Below are 23,140 nucleotides of genomic sequence, written 5' to 3' on the forward strand. Positions count from 1 at the left end.
TATTAAGGTATTTTCCCCCTCACCAACTGGTGCCTCTTGTGTGTCTTTCAGTGTTTAGATAAGGCAGTCTTCAGTCTATAGTGGCAAGCGTCCTTTTGCCCTGCGATGATGTAAGAAGGCGAAATGTCCATAAATGGAAGGACATGGTGAGTGATCTGACATTTATTTTCTACTGTACATGCACCTACATCTGGACATTAGACTGTCACTCGTTTTCTCCCCCGCAGCCCCCTCGGTCACCCAAATCCCTCCAAAAAGCAGGATTGTGTGAAATCCTCTGGGGTTATATAACCGGATGAGCTTTGTAGCGCCAACAGCGCATATACCGTACAGATGGACTAATGGTTAATACTGTAACAACCTCAATGGAAGCTGCCATCTTTTCTCTTCCACGCTCCATACAAGAATAGCATTCATGTTGTGGATTTTAGGGGGGCTTCATGTCATGTAATAGGGCAAAACCAGCTAATAAGCAAGCCAATAAGCAGGCTAGTAATAAGCAGAAGAATAATTATGATGGTAGTAATAATATAGGCAAATTAATAACATAATAATGATTATGATATAATTGATCAAAGTCCACTGGACAGAATGGTTGCAGAGCTTGAGCAGCGGTTTAGCAGTGTAGATTGTGTGTACTTGTGTAAATTTAATGGTGGCCTAAAACAATTGAGTATCTCTACTAAATCTGTCCAAAAGTGGGAAAGTTATATCCCGGTTCTTGTTCCTTATTTGTTGTTTGGATTTTTTTGAATGTCTACTACATTGATTCATATCCTGTGCATCTCCAGGGGTCTAAGCCCCCCCCCCCCCCCCCCCCCCCCCGTCCTCAGAACCTAGTGACGCCCTTGCATGGATCCCACCAAAAGTGATTGGATTCAAATATTTTTGTGGTTGGGAGCGTCCATGAACGTTACATAAAGTGCTTCAAAGGGTTTGAAATTCAAACACTGTCACAAGCAAACAGCCATGTGATTGAATAAGCCTGCGCTGAACTAGAAAAACACAATAATATTGAATAATAGTCATCACACGTTTACATGAAATGCAACATACAATGTAACAATCAAATGTCATCGCTGTATGTTTTCATGATTTATATTCCATGTCCAAATGAGGTCATACGTGTAACTGTATTAATGATTTTCTATGGCAAATTGATATTTTGAGCCAAAATAATGGCCTTTTTATGGCCCTCTTAGTCATGTTGGCGAAGGCAGATGTTTGTCACAGCATTGCGTTGACATTTGGCAGTTGAAACGCTCGAATCGTTCATAGGTTAGTGGCTAGGCACAGGATTCTATCATGATTCTGTGTGAAGAAGACGACATAAGTGGTTAGAAGGACACTTCTGGGGGCGAATGAATTATGAATTATGTTGCATGCCTACCAGCTAATGGCGAAAAACAGCAATGACGCCCACAAATGTTTTTTTTTTAATTATTGCATTAGCATTATAACGCATTTTCACCCTGCTGCAAGTATCACGTTGGCAACTCATAGCGACAATGGTGCATTTAAGTACCGCCAAGCATTGTGCAAAATCCCATCACCTCATGAAGTCTTAAGCGTGTAAAAATTGTAAAACTTGTATTTTCAGAAAAAAAATGAAATAGGAAATATTTTTTTTGAGTCAACACAGCCATTATTGCCTAAATCAGGGGTCGGGAACCTTTTTGGCTAAGAGAGCCATGAAGGCCAGATATTTTAAAATGTGTATCTGTGAGAGCCATATACATTTTTTTTAAACATTGAATGCAATAAAATGTGTGCATTTTTATATAAGACCAACAGTTTTAGATATAATGGGCTCTAATTGTGTAGACCAGGCACACTACCGCACGCCAATGGGGTGTGGCCAGCACACTTTCGTGAGCAGCGCAGTGTCTAATAATAAATCAAATACTTGTTGCCATTAATACAACTTCTGCTGCTGCATAATTTTGCACCATACTCAGTATATTTCATTCTTTTGGCCATCTTTGCCAGAAGGCTTGGTTCTGCAGCTTTAGCTAGGTGACTATTTGACTAAAGGAGAAAAGTTTATATTTATATGTTGACATCTCAATGACCGAGGTAGACTACCGCATTACCCAGTAATAATCGAGTTTTGGTGTTTGACCTGGAAAATATCAGGAAAGATGGATAAGGTCGGCCGTATTGCAGTAGAAAATAGATGGACGAATTAAAATGCATAAAAAAGTTGTTGATTTTTAATATTATTTTTAACAGTCATTTCTGTGATGTTTACTTTAAAATGTTAGCAAAAATACATTTTTATTGTGGTAAGAAATGTTTGAGAGCCAGATACAGTCATCAAAAGAGCCCTACCTGGCTCCCGAGCCATAGGTTCCCTACCTCTGGCCTAAATAGTCAGTAGGAAGGTCAATGTGCCTTGGTGGTGGGTTCACGGTCCGGGGCTGCGGTTCACTGCAGGGAATGATGAATTTCAACATGTATTGTGTCCCTCTCCAAAATGGCAGCCTTCCGACATGATAACAAGTACAAGCACACCTCCAATGCGAGTACAGCGGCGGACGTTTATCCATGTAGACTTCTCTTTTTGCACATGTAGGTCGATTTTAGTTTTGGGAAGTGTGACATCATGCCATGTGACATCACTCCCCCTCGGAGGCAAGTCACCGCCGCACACTCTCAACTGTAGCGTGAACACATGCATGTGCTTGCGAGTGTGTGTGTTTGTTTTTGTGTGTGGCCGCATGACATCACGGCATCATCACTGCCCACTCACTGGAAGCAGAGATTATGTCACAAAGTGCCACGCAAGCGGAGATGCTGCTGCTGCTGTTGTTTTGGCGGCGTTGGCGATGCGTTCAATTCCTTCCGTCGTAAAGCAAACAGAAGAGCAGCGAAGGATTTAGTATGAGGAAAGGCCCCGGGGATGGGACCTCACGTCCGTGCTCTAAGGAGGAGCGTGATCCAGGAGCTCGTTTGTCCGTTCTCACGTCAGATGACTCCTCGACGTCCGATTCAGAGACGGAGGGGGTGATGAAGAGGAGCCGGGGGTTTAGCAGCTCCTTCAGCCTTGAGGAGGACCCCCAGCTTCAGTCCAATGATGAAGACTCTGACGAAGAGTCGGCAAAGGACCAAAAGCACACGGAACTGGAGAAGCAGGATGCTATTTTCGGGAGCAGCCAACCTCCGCGATCAGGTGTTCTCAGGCCTCAGGAGTTATGGTTTGCTATGTCACAGTGTCTCTCTTTCCGATGGCCACCGTGTCTGTCACTCAACAGGCAGGGCAAGACGTTCACCTCTGACCGCCTCCAATCGGCCGGCAGGAAGTTGTCTGTCAGCTCCTCATCAGCCAATGAGAGCCCTGCAAGGTCGTCGCCCTCGCCTAACAGAAACCTAAAGAGGGAGAAAGAGGACGTTCGAAGCAAGGGGACAAAAAGCGGCCCTGTGGCTTTTCGGGGCATTTCTCGTTCATCCCCGAGGTTGCCCAGCAGACAAGCTTCGGACTCTGCGTTGGCATCAATGCTGCTGGAGAGAGAAACCTTCCTGCGTATCGAGCTGTCGCAAGAGGGCGAGGAGGGGGGCGAGACGCACTACCGGGCTGAGTGGAAACTCTCTGAGAGGACCAAGGGCCTGGCGGAGGGTGTTTGGATCTCTCGGAGTTTGCGGACGATGAATTAACTGATAGATGTTTGGTGAAATCATCAACAAGATGAGCCTCAGTGACGTTACAAACTATTAGAGCTGCTATTTCCAGAGACGCCTCCAAGCACAATTAACGTTTCATTTTCTGCCCTTTTGCTTCTCTGGGAACGTTTTTCATACATGGCTGGCTCCATGTGTGGGAGGCTAGGATAAGGCCTACATCAATAAACACGTCGTCTTTTGACATTTTGTGCGCTTTATGATGTCCATGTCTTGTCTGTGTGGTCAAATCAATTCATTAGGTACACGTGCACAATCCAATCATACCTAATACAGCAGTAGCATCCAAAATGATGAGTTTCTATTGTTTTCCTCACGTGCTGGTGTGGCTAATGTGGCCAGGCGGCGTAGAAAGGAAACGGTGGAGGCGGTGGGATGTTGACTCGTGATGAATGGGAGGTGATGTGTTTGAAGGACAAAAGCAGAGGATGATAGATGATCCCCACAGGGCTCCTGTGATGTTGGACAAGATGAGACAAACACACACATGCACATGGCCAGAGGTGCATTTCTTATGCTGATTTCTTATGAGACGTATTTAGTCAGCGTTCTTGCAAGTCGTGTCATGCAATCTGCACCCACAACAGTCCTTTTCGTATTCTCCAGCACTGTATATGTATACAGTCATAATAACGCTAGTATATTTTATTCATACGAGCCTTTTATGGCCCTGAAAGACACCATACATAAAACAGAAGACTAAAAATATTACAAGAGTAAAGATTAAAAAATGAATTATACAATAATGTTGTGAAATTTAGTTCATAAAAACATCAATTCTAAGATTTTTTTTTCTAACTTTAAGAGTAAAACTAAAATTACAAACCTGAGGCGAGACTTGAACCCACGTGTCTTTCTTTCTTTTATGCATTGTAAAGATATAAAAAGAGCTAAAAAGAGACAGTAATTTAAAGGGACTCACCTGTTCCTCGCACCAACACCTTGTTTACGTGAGGTGGAAATAATAACCATAATACAACAACATACAGCCACATTGTTATTAACGTTGTTTGGCTGAAGAACTACTTTACTGGAGGAGTGACACCTTGCCGTGGCCTAGCCTCACCACACACTTGCTCACGGCGCCTCAGGCCACTAGCGAAGGCAATGCTACATATTATAGGGAGGTTTTGGGGAGAGGTTTTTGAAGGGAGGTGATATGGGCATGCGGAGGCCACACTACTGAGCCTCTTTCACTTGTTTAAAGGATCAAAGTTCGATCAGCTTGGAGTGTTTTTACACTTTAAAAAGTCCAAATCCAGACCTACTTGGGTTCATACATTTCATTTTCATTGATCATTTTTAGTATTTAATAAAATATGTTATTGTAAGAAAGCGAGGCTTTCTTAATGGAGCCATTTTTCCTGTACAGTTTTGGTTTTGTACATATTTGTCACTCATCTTGCCTCGTGCATTCATCTGGGTGCTTTAATCACATCTGCCCCAGCGCGCTCATTTTGTACACCTCAGTGCACAGTACATGGGGGGGGGGGGTTCCTGGCATCCAAGCCTGACAGTGACACTGTTAGTGGAGTAACAGTGGAGCACAATGTTTTTGACACAAATAAGCAGCGTCTCCCGTGTTTGCACGGGAAGTATGATGACTGAAATAATAGGAGGCGGCAGCATGATTGTGTAATGTCTTGTCTCTCTGATGAGGACGCTGAGGATGAAATGACACAGCCAGTGAGGCCCATAGGGGGGGGCTGCTGCTAGCTGCAGTATGTTGGAGAGATCACAGGAAGGCAGACTGGGCCAAACGTCTCCGCAGATGAGGCCTGTCTTGTTTTTAGTTTCCTCAGGGGGAAACACCAGGAGCCCCCCAGGAGAGCTGATGTTTTGCTGACGAGGATTGCTGGAAAGTAGGAGGTCCTTTCTCCAAAAAACATGGCTGACGACTCGGACATGCTGGCATTTCTGTGACCTCAAATGCCTTTTCCCGAGTCGCCACATTCCCGACTTTGTAGTTTCATAGAATGCAGCCTCCATGTAGTTTTCCATCTGTGCTGTCAGCATCCAGGAACAATGACATTTTACAGTATTTTTATGATTTTAAGCATTAGCAGAACTTCTGTGTGTGTGTTGGTTTCACATACGGTAGCAACATAGAAAGGGACGCTACACCTGGAGGTAACTTTTTCAAACTCAAAAGTAAAGACGGCAGCAGTGGCAGCAGCTCCAATATGTAGCGTTACTTTTTGCTAGTGGGCTGAGGCATAGCTAGTCGCTAGCTGGGTTGGTGTCACTACGCCAGTAGTATAGTTCTTGGGTGTCACAAAGTTAATAACAATGTTGCTCTAGCTTGGTTAATATGCAGCACATCATGTAAATGGAAATTGGTTGACACTTTTTGGAGCTTTCTTCCTTAGAAGCAAAATATGTTACAAAATATGTTATATTTACATGGCGGCATGGTGGTCGAGTGGTTAGTGCGCAGACCTCACAGCTAGGAGACCAGGGTTCAATTCCACCCTTCACCCTCGGCCATCTCTGTGTGGAGTTTCTCCCGTGCATGTGTGGGTTTTCTCCGGGTACTTCCGGTTTCCTCCCACATACCAAAAACATGCTAGGTTAATTGGCCACTCCAAATTGTCCATAGGTATGAATGTGAGTGTGAATGGTTGTTTGTCTATATGTGCCTTGTGATTGGCTGGCCACCAGTCCAGGGTGTACCCTGCCTCTCGCCTGAAGACAGCTGGGATAGGCTCCAGCACCCCCCACGACCCTCGTGAGGAAAAGAAAAGAAAATGAATCCCATGATGTGCATTCTTAGCTGGCTTATGTTTAGCTGTTTCTATATCTTTAGAGTACACAGAAAAGCGAGACGTGATCATGTCTCCCTTAAGGATTATCCATCCATCCATTTTCCTCCGCTTATCCGGGTTCAGGTCGCGGGGGCAGCAGTCTCAGTAGGGAAGCCCAGACCACCTCCTCCAGCTCCACCGGGAGGACACCAAGGTGTTCCCAGGCCAGTTGTGAGACATAATCCCTCCAGCATGTCCAAGGTCTGCCCCGGGGCCTTTTCCCGGCTGGGTATTCCCGGAACACCTCAACAGGGAGGTGTCCGGGAGGCATCCGGACTCGATGCCCGAGCCACCTCAACTGACTCCTCTCGATGTGAAGGAGAAGCGGCTCTACTCTGAGCCCCTCCCGGATGGCTGAGCTCCCTGATCTCTTAGATCTCTTAGGGCGAGTCCAGCTACCCCAGGAGGAAACTCATTTCAACCGCCTGTATCCGCCATCTCATTCTTTCTTTCGATCCGTCTGTCGACCTCACGCTCCCACCTTCCCTCACTCGTGAACAAGACCCCGAGATACTTAAACTCCTCCACCTGGGGCAGGAGGACCTCATTCCCAACCCGGAGGGAGCACTCCACCCTTTTCCGACTGAGAACCATGGCCTCTGATTTGGGGGTACTGAGTCTCATCCCAGACGCTTCACACTCAGATGCAAACCGTCCCAGTAAACGCTGAAGGTCACAGCCCGAAGAGGCCATAAGAACCACATCATCTGCAAATAGCAGAGATGAGATTCTAAGGCCCCCGAACCGGACTCCCTCAACACCTTTGCGGCGCCTAGAAATTCTGTCCATGAAAATTGTGAACAGAATCGGTGACAAAGGGCAGCCTTGGCGGAGGCCAACGTTTACCGGAAACAGGCTCGACTTACTACTGGCAATGTGAACCAGACTCCTGCCCCGTTTGTACAAGGACCGGATGGCACGTAGTAGCGTGCCACCAATGCCTTACTCCCGGAGCACCCCCCAAAGGACGCTACGAGGGACACGGTTGAATGCCTACAAAGCACATGGTTGGGCAAACTCCCATGCACTCTCAATCACCCTTGTGAGGGTGTAGAGCTGGTCCAGTGTTCCACAACTAGGAAGAAAACCGCATTGGACCTCTTGTAACAAAGGTTGGACCAACGGTTGTACCCTTCTCTCCAGCACCCTGGAATAGACTTTCCCAGGGAGGCTGAGGAGTGTGATCCCCCTATAGTTGGAACACACCCTCCGGTCACCTTTCTTGAAAAGGGGGACCACCACCCCGGTCTGCCAATCCAAAGGTACTGTTCCCGACTTCTACGGGCCAAAACAGTCCCTCAACATCCAGATGTTGAAGGCACCCTTAAGGATTATCAATGGCACAATTCCAGGAGGACACAAGCGTTAGAGCTACAGCACTAACATCACACTGACATGTCAACAACAACACCATGCTAGGTTAGCCTAGGTAGAAAACCAACCCATAAAACCCACGACTGTGCTTTAAGATGTGTAGAGAAGCCTGCTTTTTTCACCAAGCTGTCCCACCTCAAAAGCGACTGTCCGAGTGCCTCTTCGCTCGCTCGTGGAGCAAATAAGTGAGGGAAAGCATATTTTCTTCCCACGTTTGGTGCTCATAAACAGGCTCAGCGTTACTGTTAGAATATGATTAAAGAGCATATTAGATGATGCTTCTGCCAACACAGACAGTATTTTATACTGTTTGTCTGTTTACCAGCAAAGACTCTGTGAACTAGTGGACACGTTTCTGCAAATGTGCTAGCAAATGTGCTAGCACACCTGGATAGGTGTTCATGGTTGGCATTCAGGGTGCGCGTGCCACCAGAATAAATGTGCTGCCACTACATGCCGTCTGCAGACGACATTCCACATGTGGAATGTAAATCATCCCCGGCTTCCGGCCTGCAGTAAACCTACCCTACATACTAAACATGCCGTGGAAGTGGACTCTCCAGAAGACAGTCTTTTATCTCTCCGAGCAGTCCTGGTCCCGAGTGCGGCAGTCACTGTACGGTTTTTCCTTCCCTCAATACCTCCTTTAGCTCCTGCCTCAATCAGACTAATTGTTTCCGTTAATTACTTCCTCGCCCCGCTGAGGCGTCTCAGACTTTTGACAGGATGAGACCTGCGGAGGAGCAGCGCCATCTGAAACTGTTTGAAATAAGCAATGCTAAATCCTGCCAAATGGAGCACATCTTAATGTACGCTGGCTGTATAGACGTGACCCACATAAGACGGGGTTGTGTAACTAAATGAACGTGCGGGTGTGATTTATCTCTCCTTTGGTTACTTCAGATATCCTCCACTGACTTATTAGGGACACCATAAAGAGCTGAAATGTAATATTCCAATAATAACATTCCCTTTAAATAGCTTCTCACGAGAGATTTTATTGATTTCATGTTAACAAATCCACAAAGCTGCAGGAGCTAAAGCGCCAAAGGGTATTTGTGGCTTATTGGAAATGGATTTATTTTGTAGACTAAAACCACCAAAAAGCTCATTTTGGAAGATTGACCTAAAATTTCAGTTTGCAAGCACCTTTTGCAAAAATGTAGTTTGTGGTCATATTAGAATTCTCATAGAATCTGCTACTGTAAGTGTTTGACAAAGGAATCACTATTGGGAATAATAAAATTGACAAACAAAACAACTCTTTGACTTGGTAATGGTAATGGTAATGGTAATGGTAATGGTAATTGTAATGGTAATGGTAATGGTAATGGTAATTGTAATGGCTTTATTTCAGTTGAACATGCATCAGATTCCAATTGAGTGCATCCCATAATCAGTTCCCAGTTCCACATGTCCAAAAGGAGTAGGAAGAAGCAAAGCTTATTAAATCCTACCCCTCCATCTGGTTTTACAATCAGTAACTGTTACATTTGTTCACTTCCTGCTTTCCATAATCAGTTTAAGGTTTTTTTTTGTTTTTGTTTTGTTTTTTTAATAATGCACCTCGTACCGAAGTAGGAGGTGATATGAGCATCCAATGCCATAATGGGTACCATAGTAAGTGTCAATATAGTGATATATATAGCACATCATGACTGGTTCAAGACTCTTCATCCTTGTATTTAGCAAACATCAACTGCTTGTATTGTTTCTTGAATTGTCTCATCGTTGTGCATTGTTTGAGGTCCTTACTCAATCCATTCCATAGTTTGATTCCACATACTGAAATGCTTTGGCTAGCATAACGTAGTCCTAGCATAGAAGTGTTTCAAATGTACTTCTTCCCTGAGATCATATTTCTCCTCTCTTGTAGAGAAGTATTGGATGACATTTTTAGCTAATTGGTTGTTTTTAGCCTTATGCATTATTTTAGCTGTTTGAAGATGAACTATATCAGCAAGTTGAAGTATTTGTGATTTTAGAAATAAGGAGTTAGTATGTTCTCTGTAGGCGGCATTATGAATTATCCTTACTGACCTTTTTTGCAGTACATTTAGCAAGTCAAGATTGCTTTTATAGTTATTAACCCATATTTCCACACAATAAGTAAGATATGGTAGAACCAGAGAGCAATAAAGAATGTGGAGTGATTTCTGATTGAGAACAAATTTTGCTTTGTTCAATACTGAAATATTTCTGCCCATCTTATGTTGTATATTTGTAATATGAGGTTTCCAGCTCATATTTTCATCTATTGTGATCCCCAGAAAAGTATTTTCGTTCACCCTTTCAATGTCCACACCGTTCCACAATAAGAGCAGAAAATTGTGTGGACACCCCCCCCCCCAAAAAAATCAGATTATCAGAATAACATTTTTGATTGCAGGAAAAAAATTTGAATTTTCTGAGCATTATGTTATCACAAGAAAAATCTATGATAATGATCAGAATGTTTTGGACATTCTCTTGCTAAAACTCATAATACAGTGCAATAACACCTATTTTGCATAACATTGCATCATTTTCCTAGTATAAGTAAGTAGTATAAGTAAGTTCCTAGTATAGTATATATCCACTCTTCACATTTACTGTATATGGCTAACACCTCATGTTGTCACACCAAACTTTTCACCCTTGACCTGACATTTGAACAAGTAGCGGGTCAGCGTGTCGCTAAAACGCTCCTGGAGCATCACCACCTCCGCATTTCCATGTGAGGTGCAAAGGCTCATGGGTAAATCTCTGCCCTGCAGCTCACATCATCACCATCATACTTCACACGTCTTCTCTCACCTCCCTTTCTATCGCTTCCTGTTTGCACGCCCAAAATACTTTGAAAGTTTACTGTGGGCTGCTTCCTTTTTTGTGAGCATGACCATGCAAAATCCATCTTTTGATGATAAAATGTCTGCTTGGACGCTAAAGAGATAAGACCAGTTCAAGAACGGACATGTTGCGTCTGCGTTAAAATTGATCTCTCTTTTTGTAACGTCACGTTACCCGAGGGCGGTGAGCCACATTCACGAGTGGATGAGCATCCGGGAGAATTGGAGCAGGAAATGCAATGGGGGGGACGGGGGTGTCTTTAAAGCCAAGTGTACATTATCTTGTGTTATTTCAAGTCAGGACATGTTTTTATTGATGCTCGTCTGCATCGTCCAGACGCAATGTCACATGCAAAACTGTTGCAAGGTTCTCCCTGACAAACAAAACGCAAGCAGACTATTTGGATATTTTTTCTCAGGAACTTAAGTGGAGGCGTTTCTAGGTCAGTAAAGCAGAGTAGTGTTACTGGCGGAAGTCCTAGTAGTAGAAGACATCGTTCATGTACAGTACATCCCCATCTGGAGACTTGTGCTTTGGTTACTTATCACGGTGGAAAGCTTGTCCTCGTTTCATGTAGTATCTCTTATTCATGCCCCACCCCCACCCCCACCGCCACCCCACCACCACCACGGTAAATGTTTAATTCTTGCCGATAAAAATGACTTATTTCTTCAGTTTTGACCACATGCTTATTCATTAACAGAAACACAATCAATGTTGGACTACCAGGAAGTATCACACAGCATGAACAGTTCATTGTCAAAAAAAAAAAAAACACGTCCGTGTAAATATTTCCATCAGACTGTGTCACATGGTGGCAAATTCAGATGTTTTTTTTTTGTGTGTGCCATGGGCGGTAGACAGAACGGCATGAGCGATGTCTAGAAACACCTTAAAAACATGTACTGAGGTATGAGTAACATCTTCATTCAGCTCATCTTATGGTGCATCCAAGCCTGAGTCATGTCTGCTGGAACCAAAGGCCTTGAAAATCACTCTTGGCCATCCTGACTTGTGATGTCATCCTTGCATCTCACTCCACAGTAAGGCTGTCACGAGACACTCGGACAACAGCATGTACATACAAGATTTTTTTTTAACAAATAATCTAATAGAAATGCTCATGCTACTTGGGCAGTAAAGCCAGCCATTACTGTTAAATCAAATCTACAGGTCGCCTATAGCCATTGCCTCCATTTTTTGTGGCTACTGTGGTTAATCGAATATCTGTTCATTTCCACGCAAATCATCTTGTTCCCACTTAAAACTACACCCTGCCTACCTCCACGAGGGGGACAAAATATTCAAAACACATCATTACAGTACAGTGAGGCCAAAGCCTTTCTAATGTCGGTAAACAAGCGTGGTTGGTCATTCCTGGGGCAAGTTGTCCTTGGCTCATGTAGCATTTCTTATTCATGCCTCAGCCAGCTGTAAATGTTTCATTTCTTCAGATAAAGAATAGGGAATGAGGTCTATTTTTAACCAGATTGGAAAGTAAACAATGCTTTGTGTCAGCCTTAAAAGACGTCCATGACCTGCTTTTAAGATCAATTCAAAAAACCACATCGTTCCTCATTAAATACAGCCAAAGTAAACCCATAAAAAAGCCGCCTCAGTGCTAATCACCTGAGATAGACCATACATGAGCACTGGTCTACAAGGAGCACAAAAAACATTACAAATATATGTTGCAATCTCAGCATTTCATTTCTGCAACATTGCAGAAACGTTGTCTCCACTCCGTTCATGCCATTCTATGGAACACCCCCCCCCCTCCCAAAATGTGTTGGTCATAATTGAAACTAGAGCAGAAGCCCCAAACACGCGGCCCGCGGGCCAAATGTGGCCCGCAGGACACTAGTTTGAGGCCCCCACCTTGATATGAAAGTTTAATGTTAGTGCGGCCCGCGCAAGTTTGATATGGATGCTGTATGGTATCATGTACCCAGAAAAAATGATTACGTTTGATTAATGTTCATGTTAAAGGTTAAATAACTGTTAATAGTTATCCTCCCTATCCGTGTGGAAGTGGTAAGTTTTTGGCTTTTTAAGTTTAAAGGAAATAACGTGAAGGCTACCATTTAGGTCGCTAGCTCTCTAGTTTGCGAGTTAGCATGTGTCTCAAGACCCTGCAGTTGCGCAATATGTTGTAAATAAAAAGAGTATAAATGTGACTATAGTCGTGTTTTGTCATGTCTACAGGGCTCTAATAATGCTTTGTTCATTTTAATCTGAAGAAAATAATTTGTCTACCCACCAACTATATGTGGTTTCTTGATTTTTAGTTATTTGGCATTTTATTATTCATTCATTCATTTTCTACCGCTTTTTCCTCACAAGGGTCGCGGGGGTGCTGGAGCCTATCCCAGCTGTCTTCGGGCGAGAGGCGGGGTACACCCTGGACTGGTGGCCAGCCAATCACAGGGCACATATAGACAAACAACCATTCACACTCACATTCATACCTATGGACAATTTGGAGTCACCAATTAACCTAGCATGTTTTTGGAATGTGGGAGGAAACCGGAGTACCCGGAGAAAACCCACGCGTGCACGGGGAGAACATGCAAACTCACACAGAGATGGCCGAGGGTGGGAAGTGAACCCTGATCCCCTAGCTGTGAGGTCTGCGCGCTGACCACTAGACCGCCGTGCCGCCCGCATTTTATTATTATTATATTTATTTATTATTAATTATTATTACTGATTTATTGATTTTCTTTATTTTTGATCTTATTTTGTGTAGAAAAATAAAAATGAAGATATTTGAGAACAGTGGAATGTTTTATCAGAGCTTTTCTTGTAGAAAATCGGAACCAAAGCAAAGTTTATTAATTTTTCTGTTTTTAATAAATGCGGTTTTTTGTGTTTTTTTTTTTTTTAGGAAATCCTGATGCGGCCCAGCCTCGCCCAGACCCTAGCTCCAGTGGCCCCCAGGTAAATTGAGTTTGAGACCCCTGACCTAGAGTGAAGTCCACTTGTATTGCGACTTTTAACCACTAGATGGAGACAGTGATCTATTAAAGTCCCAACTCACCACATCCATCCTTCTGTTTTAACACACCAAACGTGACCTCCATAGTCAAAGGAAAAGGGAGAATAACTCTCATGGCAAAATGGGGTGAGGTGGTGATGTTTAATTAAGATAAGGATGTCCAATTATGTGTTTTTAGACTGATCTACACGCTGTGCTGTGTAGTTAGCCAGTGTATTAGCCAGCAGGGCTGCAAGGCGTCAAGCACTTGGGCCGTCCTCATGATATATAAACACGTATGTTGGTTCCTCCCGTTTAGCATGAGGCTTGCCTGCTCAAACCGCAAGATGGCGCTGTTTCATTGCGTTCCTCCGTCACTCTAAAAGGCTGTTGGGACTCCAGAGGTTGTGTTATGTAAATGACAGTAAATTATAGCAGGGGTGTTCATTTACCTACAACCCCAGGAGGATGGGGCATTCATTGGCAGCAGGCAATAATTGGAAAACTGAATAATGATTTGGTGTGCATGAGAAAGTGGAAAGGAAAACGTATCTCTTTGCTCACTTGGGCGTTGAGCACCAGCACCGGAACCAATGAAAGCAGATGAAGAAGTACAGTGGAAAAATAGAATACTAATATCATTTCTACTATGTTACACTCTTCTGCACTCCTTGTGTATGCTAGCGACCCAACCTGAACCCGCCCACTGAGACAAGGGGACTGTATATCTGACAGGTCTCACTCTGTTCATGCCGTTGTGAGACGAGTAAAACAGACACATGCACATGGCAATATTTTAAGGCGGGTGATTAATGAAGTATTCTTGTCCCAGGCTTGGTGCCCACTCAGGGAGAAATCTGCTGTAGCCGGCGCTCCACCCACCGCCACATCCACCCAGACCCGTCTGGTGGTCCCAGCCAACCTTCAGCACCTTCCCGGTAAGCCGCCATCTGTCTCACACGTCTGGTGGTACAGCTACAGGAGGCACGTCCTCTAGCTTCAGGTTTTTCCGCTCTGTTTTGCTGGCGGTGCGCTCCGGTCGAGAGCCGAGCCTGATGTGTAGTGTTGCTAGGCAACACGTTAGCACGAGTTTGGGTCACTGTCATATCAGAAGCACTTGGACGTACGGGAGAAAGAAAAAAGTCAACACGATGACAAGTAACAGATGAGGAGTAATGTAGCGACTTGACAGTTTGTGTTCGGAGCACGTGGGAGGTTCTGCTTTCTGCCAGCTTCAACCGGCTGGATTTTGTTGAGGAATAAATGTCTTCCCACACGAGCTCGGGCCTACTTTGTGCTGTCAGTGTTTACAACATCCCACGGCACCGAAAGGAGGCAGTGACGATGGCAACCAAAGACACCACAAGACCAAAGCGCCAGTTAGCATCACCGCTTGCACACGCGAGCGATGTGCTGACTTGCAAGCGCCACGTCTGAACACATAAACGTCAACAGTGAAGGTGCAATTCCCAACGCTGTCACCACACATCTCCCGGGTCTCGTTGCACCTCGGGCTCAAAAGGAGTTGAAAAGTTTACAAATGGCCTAAAGTGTCTGGGCTGGGATCCTCGCAGATATTACATAAAACTGGCATGCAGTATGTCCGTTTCCAAGGCAACTGTGTTTTTATGTCTCCGCTTTTTCGTTCTCTCATCTGTCAGTTGCCTCGGCTCGGCTTGGCAGTTTTTGTCCGCCGAGGCCGCCTTCTGTTTGGAAGCTTCAGCCCTGCTGGGTGCCTCATCAAAACTGAACGTTTATGGAAGACGGACGCAAAAGCTATTTATGTTTTTAATTCAAAGGGATCACGGCACTTTGGTAAGAAATGTAGTGCTCGCCCGTTTATTAGCACCAAATGAGAGAAAAATCTATCATCTCCCTCACCTCTTTGTGAAGAGGTGCTCCGGTGGTTGCTTTTGAAGTTCCTTATTTTCATGATGAAACGTCCAGGTTTGTTTATCTTCAGTGTGTGTCGTCGAAGTGAAGCAATAACAACCTGTCTGTCCAAACGTCAAGCAATAGGGCCTCTACTGTTTAGTTCCGCAACGTCTACTGTCTAATCCTAGCCATCTCTAACAATGACGCCATGACGCACCACCTTCCTCAAGGCCGTGGCCGTCTTTGAAGGGCTCCTTGCCAGATGAGTCTGTCTTGTGTGTACGCCCAACACTTTACGGAGGACTCAGATGTCAGAATAAATAGAGGCTTTGCTACACGTCTAAAAATACTACTAGTCGTCAGCAAATAGGCCGACTTTGCATGACGTTGCTGTTAAAATCTTGAGCGTAATATTAGCGATGTAGCTCACACAGCTTTGCTAGTGTTGCTAACATTTGTGTGCTCCTGTCCTGTTGCTGTACCGTATGGAAAATATGGCGCTTGTTAGCTAGATTATAGACAACGCATATACAATAGCATAATAAGTCGTGACTTGAGCTGTACAGATGCCATGTCTGTTGTACAGGTGGTGTGTATTGTCACAATGTCTATGGGGGGGCGGGGGGTGATTGTTCCCTAATGCCTCAATGTCATGATGTTGTAAATGTGCATGGTCTCAGCTCCATTTTAGCTTCATTGTCAGCAAGTTGCCGCTGCCAATGAGCCGTGAGCGCAGCGACCGCAGAGGCAAACGATTCTTTAATGTTTCCCATCAGCTATGCTTAAAATGCATTGAAAGAGGAGGAGGAGGAGGAGGAGGAGGTGAAGGACACAAGCAAAGGAGCAGAGATTGGTGGGACTGTGCTGCTCTTCACAGCATCATGCTAATGAGGAGGATTATAATGCCCCCCCACCTCCCTGAGGGCAGCGGGTGTGGACGCAAGTGTAAATTTGCGATGGATGTTGTTTAATTTTCCCGACACCTCCTGAACGCACCTCATTAGGTGCTCAGTGTTTACAAGGAGAAGCCGCCCCCTTTGACCCCTGAGTCATGTCAACACAGCTGCATGCGGTCGAGGATGAGATGCGCTCACAGGTCAGGAAGACACATAATCATCTGTGCTCTTCCTCATGTGCACGCCCCCCCCCCCCCACCCACTCTCCCACCCCCGCAGCAGTCAGCTCTACTCGCCTCCTCTTGCACACTCACTCACTCTCTCTCTCTCTCTCTCCCTTCGCAGTGTGCCTCGCCTCTCCAAAGCTCGACACGGGCGTAGCATCTCCTCCTCTGCATGTGCACATGTCCTCTTGTGTGCATGCACGGCGGCATTCCAAACACAGGAAGTGATCGTCATGACAATGCAGAGCTGCATCTGTGAGCACGTGTGAGGATGCGCGGCGGGCAGGTGGCGTTGTGATCGGCGGACTTTTGGGGTGCAGGACCGTCTCGTCTTCCCTGCCGCCGCCGCCGCCGCCGGTGGTTCCTGTGAGGGGGAAACACAAACAAAGCAGGCGGGATGTCCACCTCGCCTGGTGCAGCCGACGGCAGCCAGAGGAACTCCTGTAAGTACTTTGTTTCTCTGATGGTTTGGTACGTCACGACCCCTTTTTGTCTCCTGTGTCACTCACGTAGCTTTGACTGTATTTTGAAGGGGGGCGTGACGTGTGTTAAAAGGCTTAACAAAGTGTACAAAAATACCCAAGTGAGTAGATTAGTAATAGTAATAGTAATAGTGTGTTGATGAGTGTTCCCTGCAGTGCCACCATCTATTGTAAAAAAATGCTATGCCTTTTATTTCCAGTAGTTTGCGTGCATGTCGGCTCACTATAATGAGGGCTACAGTTTGTTGTAGCTGTAAAGTGTAACAGCTATTGAGAGTGGGAGGGGGTGCTACTCTGTGCGGCTTCATTGTGGCCTTCAGCAACTTCCACACACACACACACAAAGTTGTGGGTGATTGATAAGACGATGTGACTCATTTTTGACTCATGTGTGCATCACACATACAAGAGGCTGGGGCCACGGCTGTGGCACAAGATCATATTGGGGGTGGGGGGGGGGTATGGGGTTAGAGAAGCAGGCTTTTTATTGCATCCATTATTATTGCAGCCCCCCTTCATCTTTGTTTCTATCCACTGCTCCCACTCTCCTCTCCATCCTCCAGGCTTTCATTTGCCTTTTTCTGCACACACACACACGTCAGTGTTACTCCCGGCATCTTCTTTAGCCTTTATTTACGTACCCTTCTTTGTGTGAAGGTGCACGGCAGCAACGCAAACACTCATCCAATGACACGGCGAGGCATGGTACTATCGTACGGTTTGTTTTTCTGTTAATGATCTTGTTGTTTGGCCGCTTGTCAACATGCATCCATCACGTCACCTTCTTGCGGAGCGGCAAAGCAATCGACCACAAGTTGGCTACAGGCTGCAGTTTGCTAAGCAGAGTGTTGCATAACCAAACTCTACACAAGAATTCCTAATGGTTTCCTACTGGGATGTATTGGATCGTGCATGACAGAAGTCTTATGTAATATGCTACCTAGCGTCTCTGCATACCATGTTGGTAAGGCCTTATTTTCATTTGACGTTTAAACTGTAATACTGTATTTTATTGGCTTTGATGTAGCTGTAATTCACCAACCTCTCCACTAGGGTGAGCCCTACCTACAGTGGAACCTCAGTTAGCGCCACCTTCGCAAAAGGTGCGACTCAAATGGATGCGTGCCAAGCTAATCCGTTCCAGACAACCCAACCTTTCTTAAAAATACTTTTACAATTATAGCTCTGCATGCAGAAACGTCCATCGTCATGGACACCACCTTCATGTTTCGTGATAAATTATTTCTTGAATTTAATAGCGTCTCTGACCAGGGATGCTCCCGTCAGGGTTTTATGCTGCTGGTTCCAATACCGATCACATTTTATAGTTATTGTAATGAGACGATTAGATGATTCCAAGCGGCCCTTTCCAAAACAGCGACCCACACTAACCAAACCTCAATTGTCAGTTCATTGTTAATCTTATAAGAACGCTCAGTAGTCGTCGATATGTGCACAAATATTGGTAGTATTTTTGTGTGTAGTTAAAAATATACAACTTAACAACATAACCTAACATACCCCCGTATCAGTACACCATTACGGTTCCGTATCTTAGTTTTAGGGTCACAGTTTGCCTCATTTTACATAGACTGTATAGTCTATGTATAGCAGGGGTCTCAAACTCAATTTACCTGGGGGCCACTGGAGCTAGGGTCTGGGCAAGGCTGGGCTGCATCAGGTTTTCCAAAAAAAAAATAAAAAAACGCATTTATTAAAAACAGAAAAATATACAAACTTTTTCAGTGCTTTGGTTCCGATTATCTACAATAAAAGCTCTGATAAAACATTCCACTGTTCTCAAATATCTTAAGTTTTTATTTTTCTGCATAAAATAAGATCAAAAATAAATAATCAAACCAAGAATAAAGAAAATCAATCAATCAGTAATAAATAAATATAATAATAATAATAAAACGGCAAATAATAAAAACTTTTTCATATTAAAATGAACAAAGCATTATTAGAGCCCTGTAGACATGACAAAACACGACTATAGTCACATTTATACTCTTTTTATTGACAACATATTGCGCAACTGCAGGGTCTTGAGACACATGCTAACTCGCAAACTAGAGAGCTAGCGACCTAAACGGTAGCCTTCAAGTTATTTCCTTTAAACTTAAATCGCCAAAAACTTACCACTTCCACACGGATAGGGAGGATAGCTATTAACAGTTATTTAACCTTTAACATGAACATTAATCAAACGTAATAATTTTTTCTGGGTACATGATACCATACAGCATCCATATCAAACTTGCGCGGGCCGCATTAAACTTTCATATCAAGGCGGGGGCCTCAAACTAGTGTCCTGCGGGCTACATTTGGCCCGCGGGCTGCGTGTTTGAGACCCCTGCTGTATAGTATAGTCATGTGATAGTTGACTTTTTTATTTTTTAGGAAAGAGTAAGACAAGTCCAACAGTGACATTTTGAGCAGTGTAGGAATCATTATTTTATTTTATCCACGTACTTTGGCCTGTTGACGTAGTTCCAAGCAGGAATAGAAGGTTCTCAAGCTCTGGCTTCTCCTTGGCATCATTGCTAGCCCTTATTACGGCGTAGACGTTCAAGGCAGTTAAACCTCCTGCCCCCCCACTCAGTGTGTACGCCTTCTGCTTCCGCATACATTCACGGTTACACTCCTGGTTCCACATGAAACCTACTTTTATGTTTATAAATGGAAATACAAGCTGTAATTACATAATGCTACAAAAATAGAGCTTTTTGTGAGCTATTTAAAGATGCTGCAACTTTATTTGTGTTTTAAACGCGGTGTAGGCGACTGTCACTGAGACATCATTCTCTTCACCTTCATCTCATTTCCCCTTCGCCTGTCCTCCTTTCACCTCCGTCCTCAAAGCACTGCTGAGCATCCTCACTTCGCCAACCAGACTGTCACGTTCCGACATTAGCAAGCGGCATGCTATAATCTGCATATTTAGATATGTAAACATCGTGCACTGGGGCATGTCCCATTTTCATTGTCTGTGAGGGTTCTGGAGCTTTGGGTGTTTTTTCGGAGGGAGTTCAAGTGGAGGGCACGTTAGTTGCATATTTTCACGCAGTCCCAGGTCCCAACGACTTCCCCGGCAGTGACCGGGGGCATCATTGTGCTGACGTCTTCCACTTGGGGGAGCAGGCGTTAATTAAGGACACCTCATGCTACGTTGTTTCGGTGGTCGTTGAAGGCCATCAAGTTGAAGACGAGGCAGAGAGTCCTGGTGGCGGGAAAAGGTGCGTCATTAAAGAAAGCGGCGATAATGGGTGGAGAATGGCAAGCCGGAATGAGCGCTGCAGGAGAACAATAGGAGCGGGAATATTGATAAAGAGAAGGCAATATGACGGATTACGGCAGAGCAGCTGAAGGCGGGCCAGTTGTGGGGACCAGTTAGTTGCAGGAGTTTGCACAGACAGACAGCAAATGAAGGTTGGAATTATTCCAGCTGTTTAAGATGCATTGTTGAAGGATGCGGCCACTATGTGCTTCCTGAGGATAATTGGGGCTCCTTTTTTAGCAGAACCGTATTGGCAATTTGCAACATTCTTTCACGTGTTCTTCAATGGCGGGGACCTTTTACATGTGAGGTGTAAACGCCACCTGAGGCATGCTTTGACTGAGCATGTGGCCAAATTGGCAAAAAGTAGAATATTGTCAACTGCTGGTTCCTCCTCTAATCAACATATGAACTGTGTATGTGTAGTACATGTATGTATGAATAGTAGTAGTAAAGTAAAGCCCTTTATTCTTGTCATTTATACAGGAGTACAAGCGAAATTGTGCAATCATCCGTCCATACATATACAACATATACACATAGACACAAGACCAGCGCCACAAAGGGAAAATAAATCTATAAAATCTAATACTATAATACTAGATACTAGAAAAATACTAGAAAAACTACTATGATACTAGAAAAATCTATACACTATGTATGTGTATATGTGCATAGTATATGTGTATGTATGTGAATATATGTATGTGTGTACGTGTATATATGTATATGTATATTAGGAGCGTGAATCTCAGCACTGTGGACAATTCGATACACATCTCGATGCACTGCCAGCGATACGATACTTTAACGATGCATGGAATTTTCAGCCAATAACATTCACCCTCTTCACGACGTAATACGTTGCCATAATCACTTAGTTCAAATCAATGCGATCCGATCCAATATGATGTAATTTCTTGCGATATGATGCAATTCAACATGAAGCAAATAAGCAAAGAAAAAAAATCTGAACTCAGTATGGTACTAAAAAAGGATTTGGCTTTATTCTTTTTTGGCACTTGGCAGTAAATTCAACAAAAGTGCTGTTTGTCTTTTTTACAATGCACCACTTCTAGATCATTCTTTTTGCCATCTTAAAACAGCAACAACTTTTAAAAAAAAAACATTTCTGCACACTTTCACATCGACTATGCAATTACTATAGCAGTGGTTCAGTGGTGGAGTAAAACAAATGTCTTTTTTTTCATTTGTTTTTTTTTTTTTTTACACTTGCTTCTTTTCTGGTCAAAAACAGGGGAAAGCTCACACACGCTCAACAGGGGCCTCAGAAGCATCCAAAAACAGCATAAAATGCCAGTGTTTGAGGGCGGTGATTTTTTTACAAAAATCATAAGGGGTTAGTACAGGGGTGGGCAAACTACGGCCCGGGGGCCACATCCGGCCCGCCAAGTGTTTGAATACGGCCCGCCCAATCTTTCCAAAGTATTTCATTTAAACTCAACATACAACCTGGCATCATGGCCTGAGCCAATCTTTTGATGGTTTTATCAATTTCCTTTTTTGACATGGTCTGTTGTTTACAAAGTGCTCCTGAAAAAAGGGACCCACCCGTGGGTTAGGATGTCGTTTTTTTTTTTATGTTTTTTTCAACTTATTTCTAATGAACCTTTCTGGTCAAAAAACAAGGGAAACCCCACACGCTCAACAGGGACCCCAGAGGCACCCAAAAACAGCATAAATGCCAGTGTTTGACGGCGGTGATTTTTGACAAAAATCATAAAGTATATCATTTTTTTCTGGGGGTTTTCCAACTTGTTTCTAATGCACTTTTCTGGACCAAAAAAGGGGGAAACTTCACACACACTCAACAGGGGCCCCAGAAGCACCCAAAAACGGCATAAAATGCCAATGTTTGACGGCAGTGATTTTTGACAAAAATCATAAGGGGTTAGTATGTAGTTTTTTCTGTTTTTTAAACTTGCTTCTAATTCCCTTTTTCTGGTTAAAAAAAACAAACAAACAAAAAACAAGGAAAACCCCACACATGCTCAACAGGGGCCTCAGAAGCACCCAAAAATGGCATAAAATGCCAAGTGTTTGAAGGCGGTGATTTTTGACAAAAATCATAAGGGGTTAGTACAGGGGTGGGCACACTACGGCCCGGGGGCCACATCCGGCCCGCCAAGTGTTTGAATACGGCCCGCCCAATCTTTCCAAAGTATTTCATTTAAACTCAACATACAACCTGGCATCATGGCCTGAGCCAACCTTTTAATGGTTTTATCAATTTCGTTTTTTGACATGGTCTGTTGTTTATAAAGTGCTCCTGAAAAAAGGGACACAAGCACATAATAATAATAATAATAATAATAATAATAATAATAATAATAATAATAATAATAATAATAATTATTATTATTATTATTATTAGATTATTATAATTATTATTAGAACTATTATGATTATTATAATTATTATATTAATGCTAATTATTATATTAATTATATATAATATAATTGTTATATTTGCATATTTTACATAATAATAATATAATAATTATTATTTTAATTTTATTGTAATTATAATATTTTATTATTTGTAAAATATTTAAATATAAATATAAAATAATAAATAATAATAGCAGATTGCATGACAATTTTACAGATACAATAATACCAGGTGGACTGTTACGTGTAAAATATATAGTCTGCCCCCCCCGTAAATTTTGTCATATCAATGCGGCCCGCGAGTCAAAAA

General features: G+C 43.6%; 1 protein-coding gene across 5 annotated transcripts in view; it reads left to right on the forward strand.

Moving 5' to 3' along the window:
• Window positions 1-23,140, forward strand: part of dtnbp1b (dystrobrevin binding protein 1b) — a 37,811-nt gene that overhangs the window by 3,547 nt on the left and 11,124 nt on the right. For 4 of the 5 annotated variants that reach the window (XM_078792137.1, XM_058046879.2, XM_078792135.1 and 1 more), the window contains exons 3-5: window positions 52-146; window positions 14,495-14,600; window positions 16,779-17,100. In XM_078792137.1, the coding sequence (XP_078648263.1) occupies window positions 17,055-17,100 (46 nt within the window). In that variant the 5' untranslated portion in view covers window positions 52-146; window positions 14,495-14,600; window positions 16,779-17,054. Of the gene's footprint in view, window positions 1-51; window positions 147-13,572; window positions 13,626-14,494; window positions 14,601-16,778; window positions 17,101-23,140 lie in introns of all 5 variants that reach the window. The other variant, XM_078792136.1, reaches the window with a different exon arrangement.

This window comes from Doryrhamphus excisus, linkage group LG7, assembly GCF_037039965.1.
Source record: "Doryrhamphus excisus strain RoL-2023G ecotype Guam linkage group LG7, RoL_Dexc_Guam_v1.1, whole genome shotgun sequence".
Classification (NCBI taxonomy): Eukaryota; Metazoa; Chordata; class Actinopteri; order Syngnathiformes; family Syngnathidae; genus Doryrhamphus; species Doryrhamphus excisus.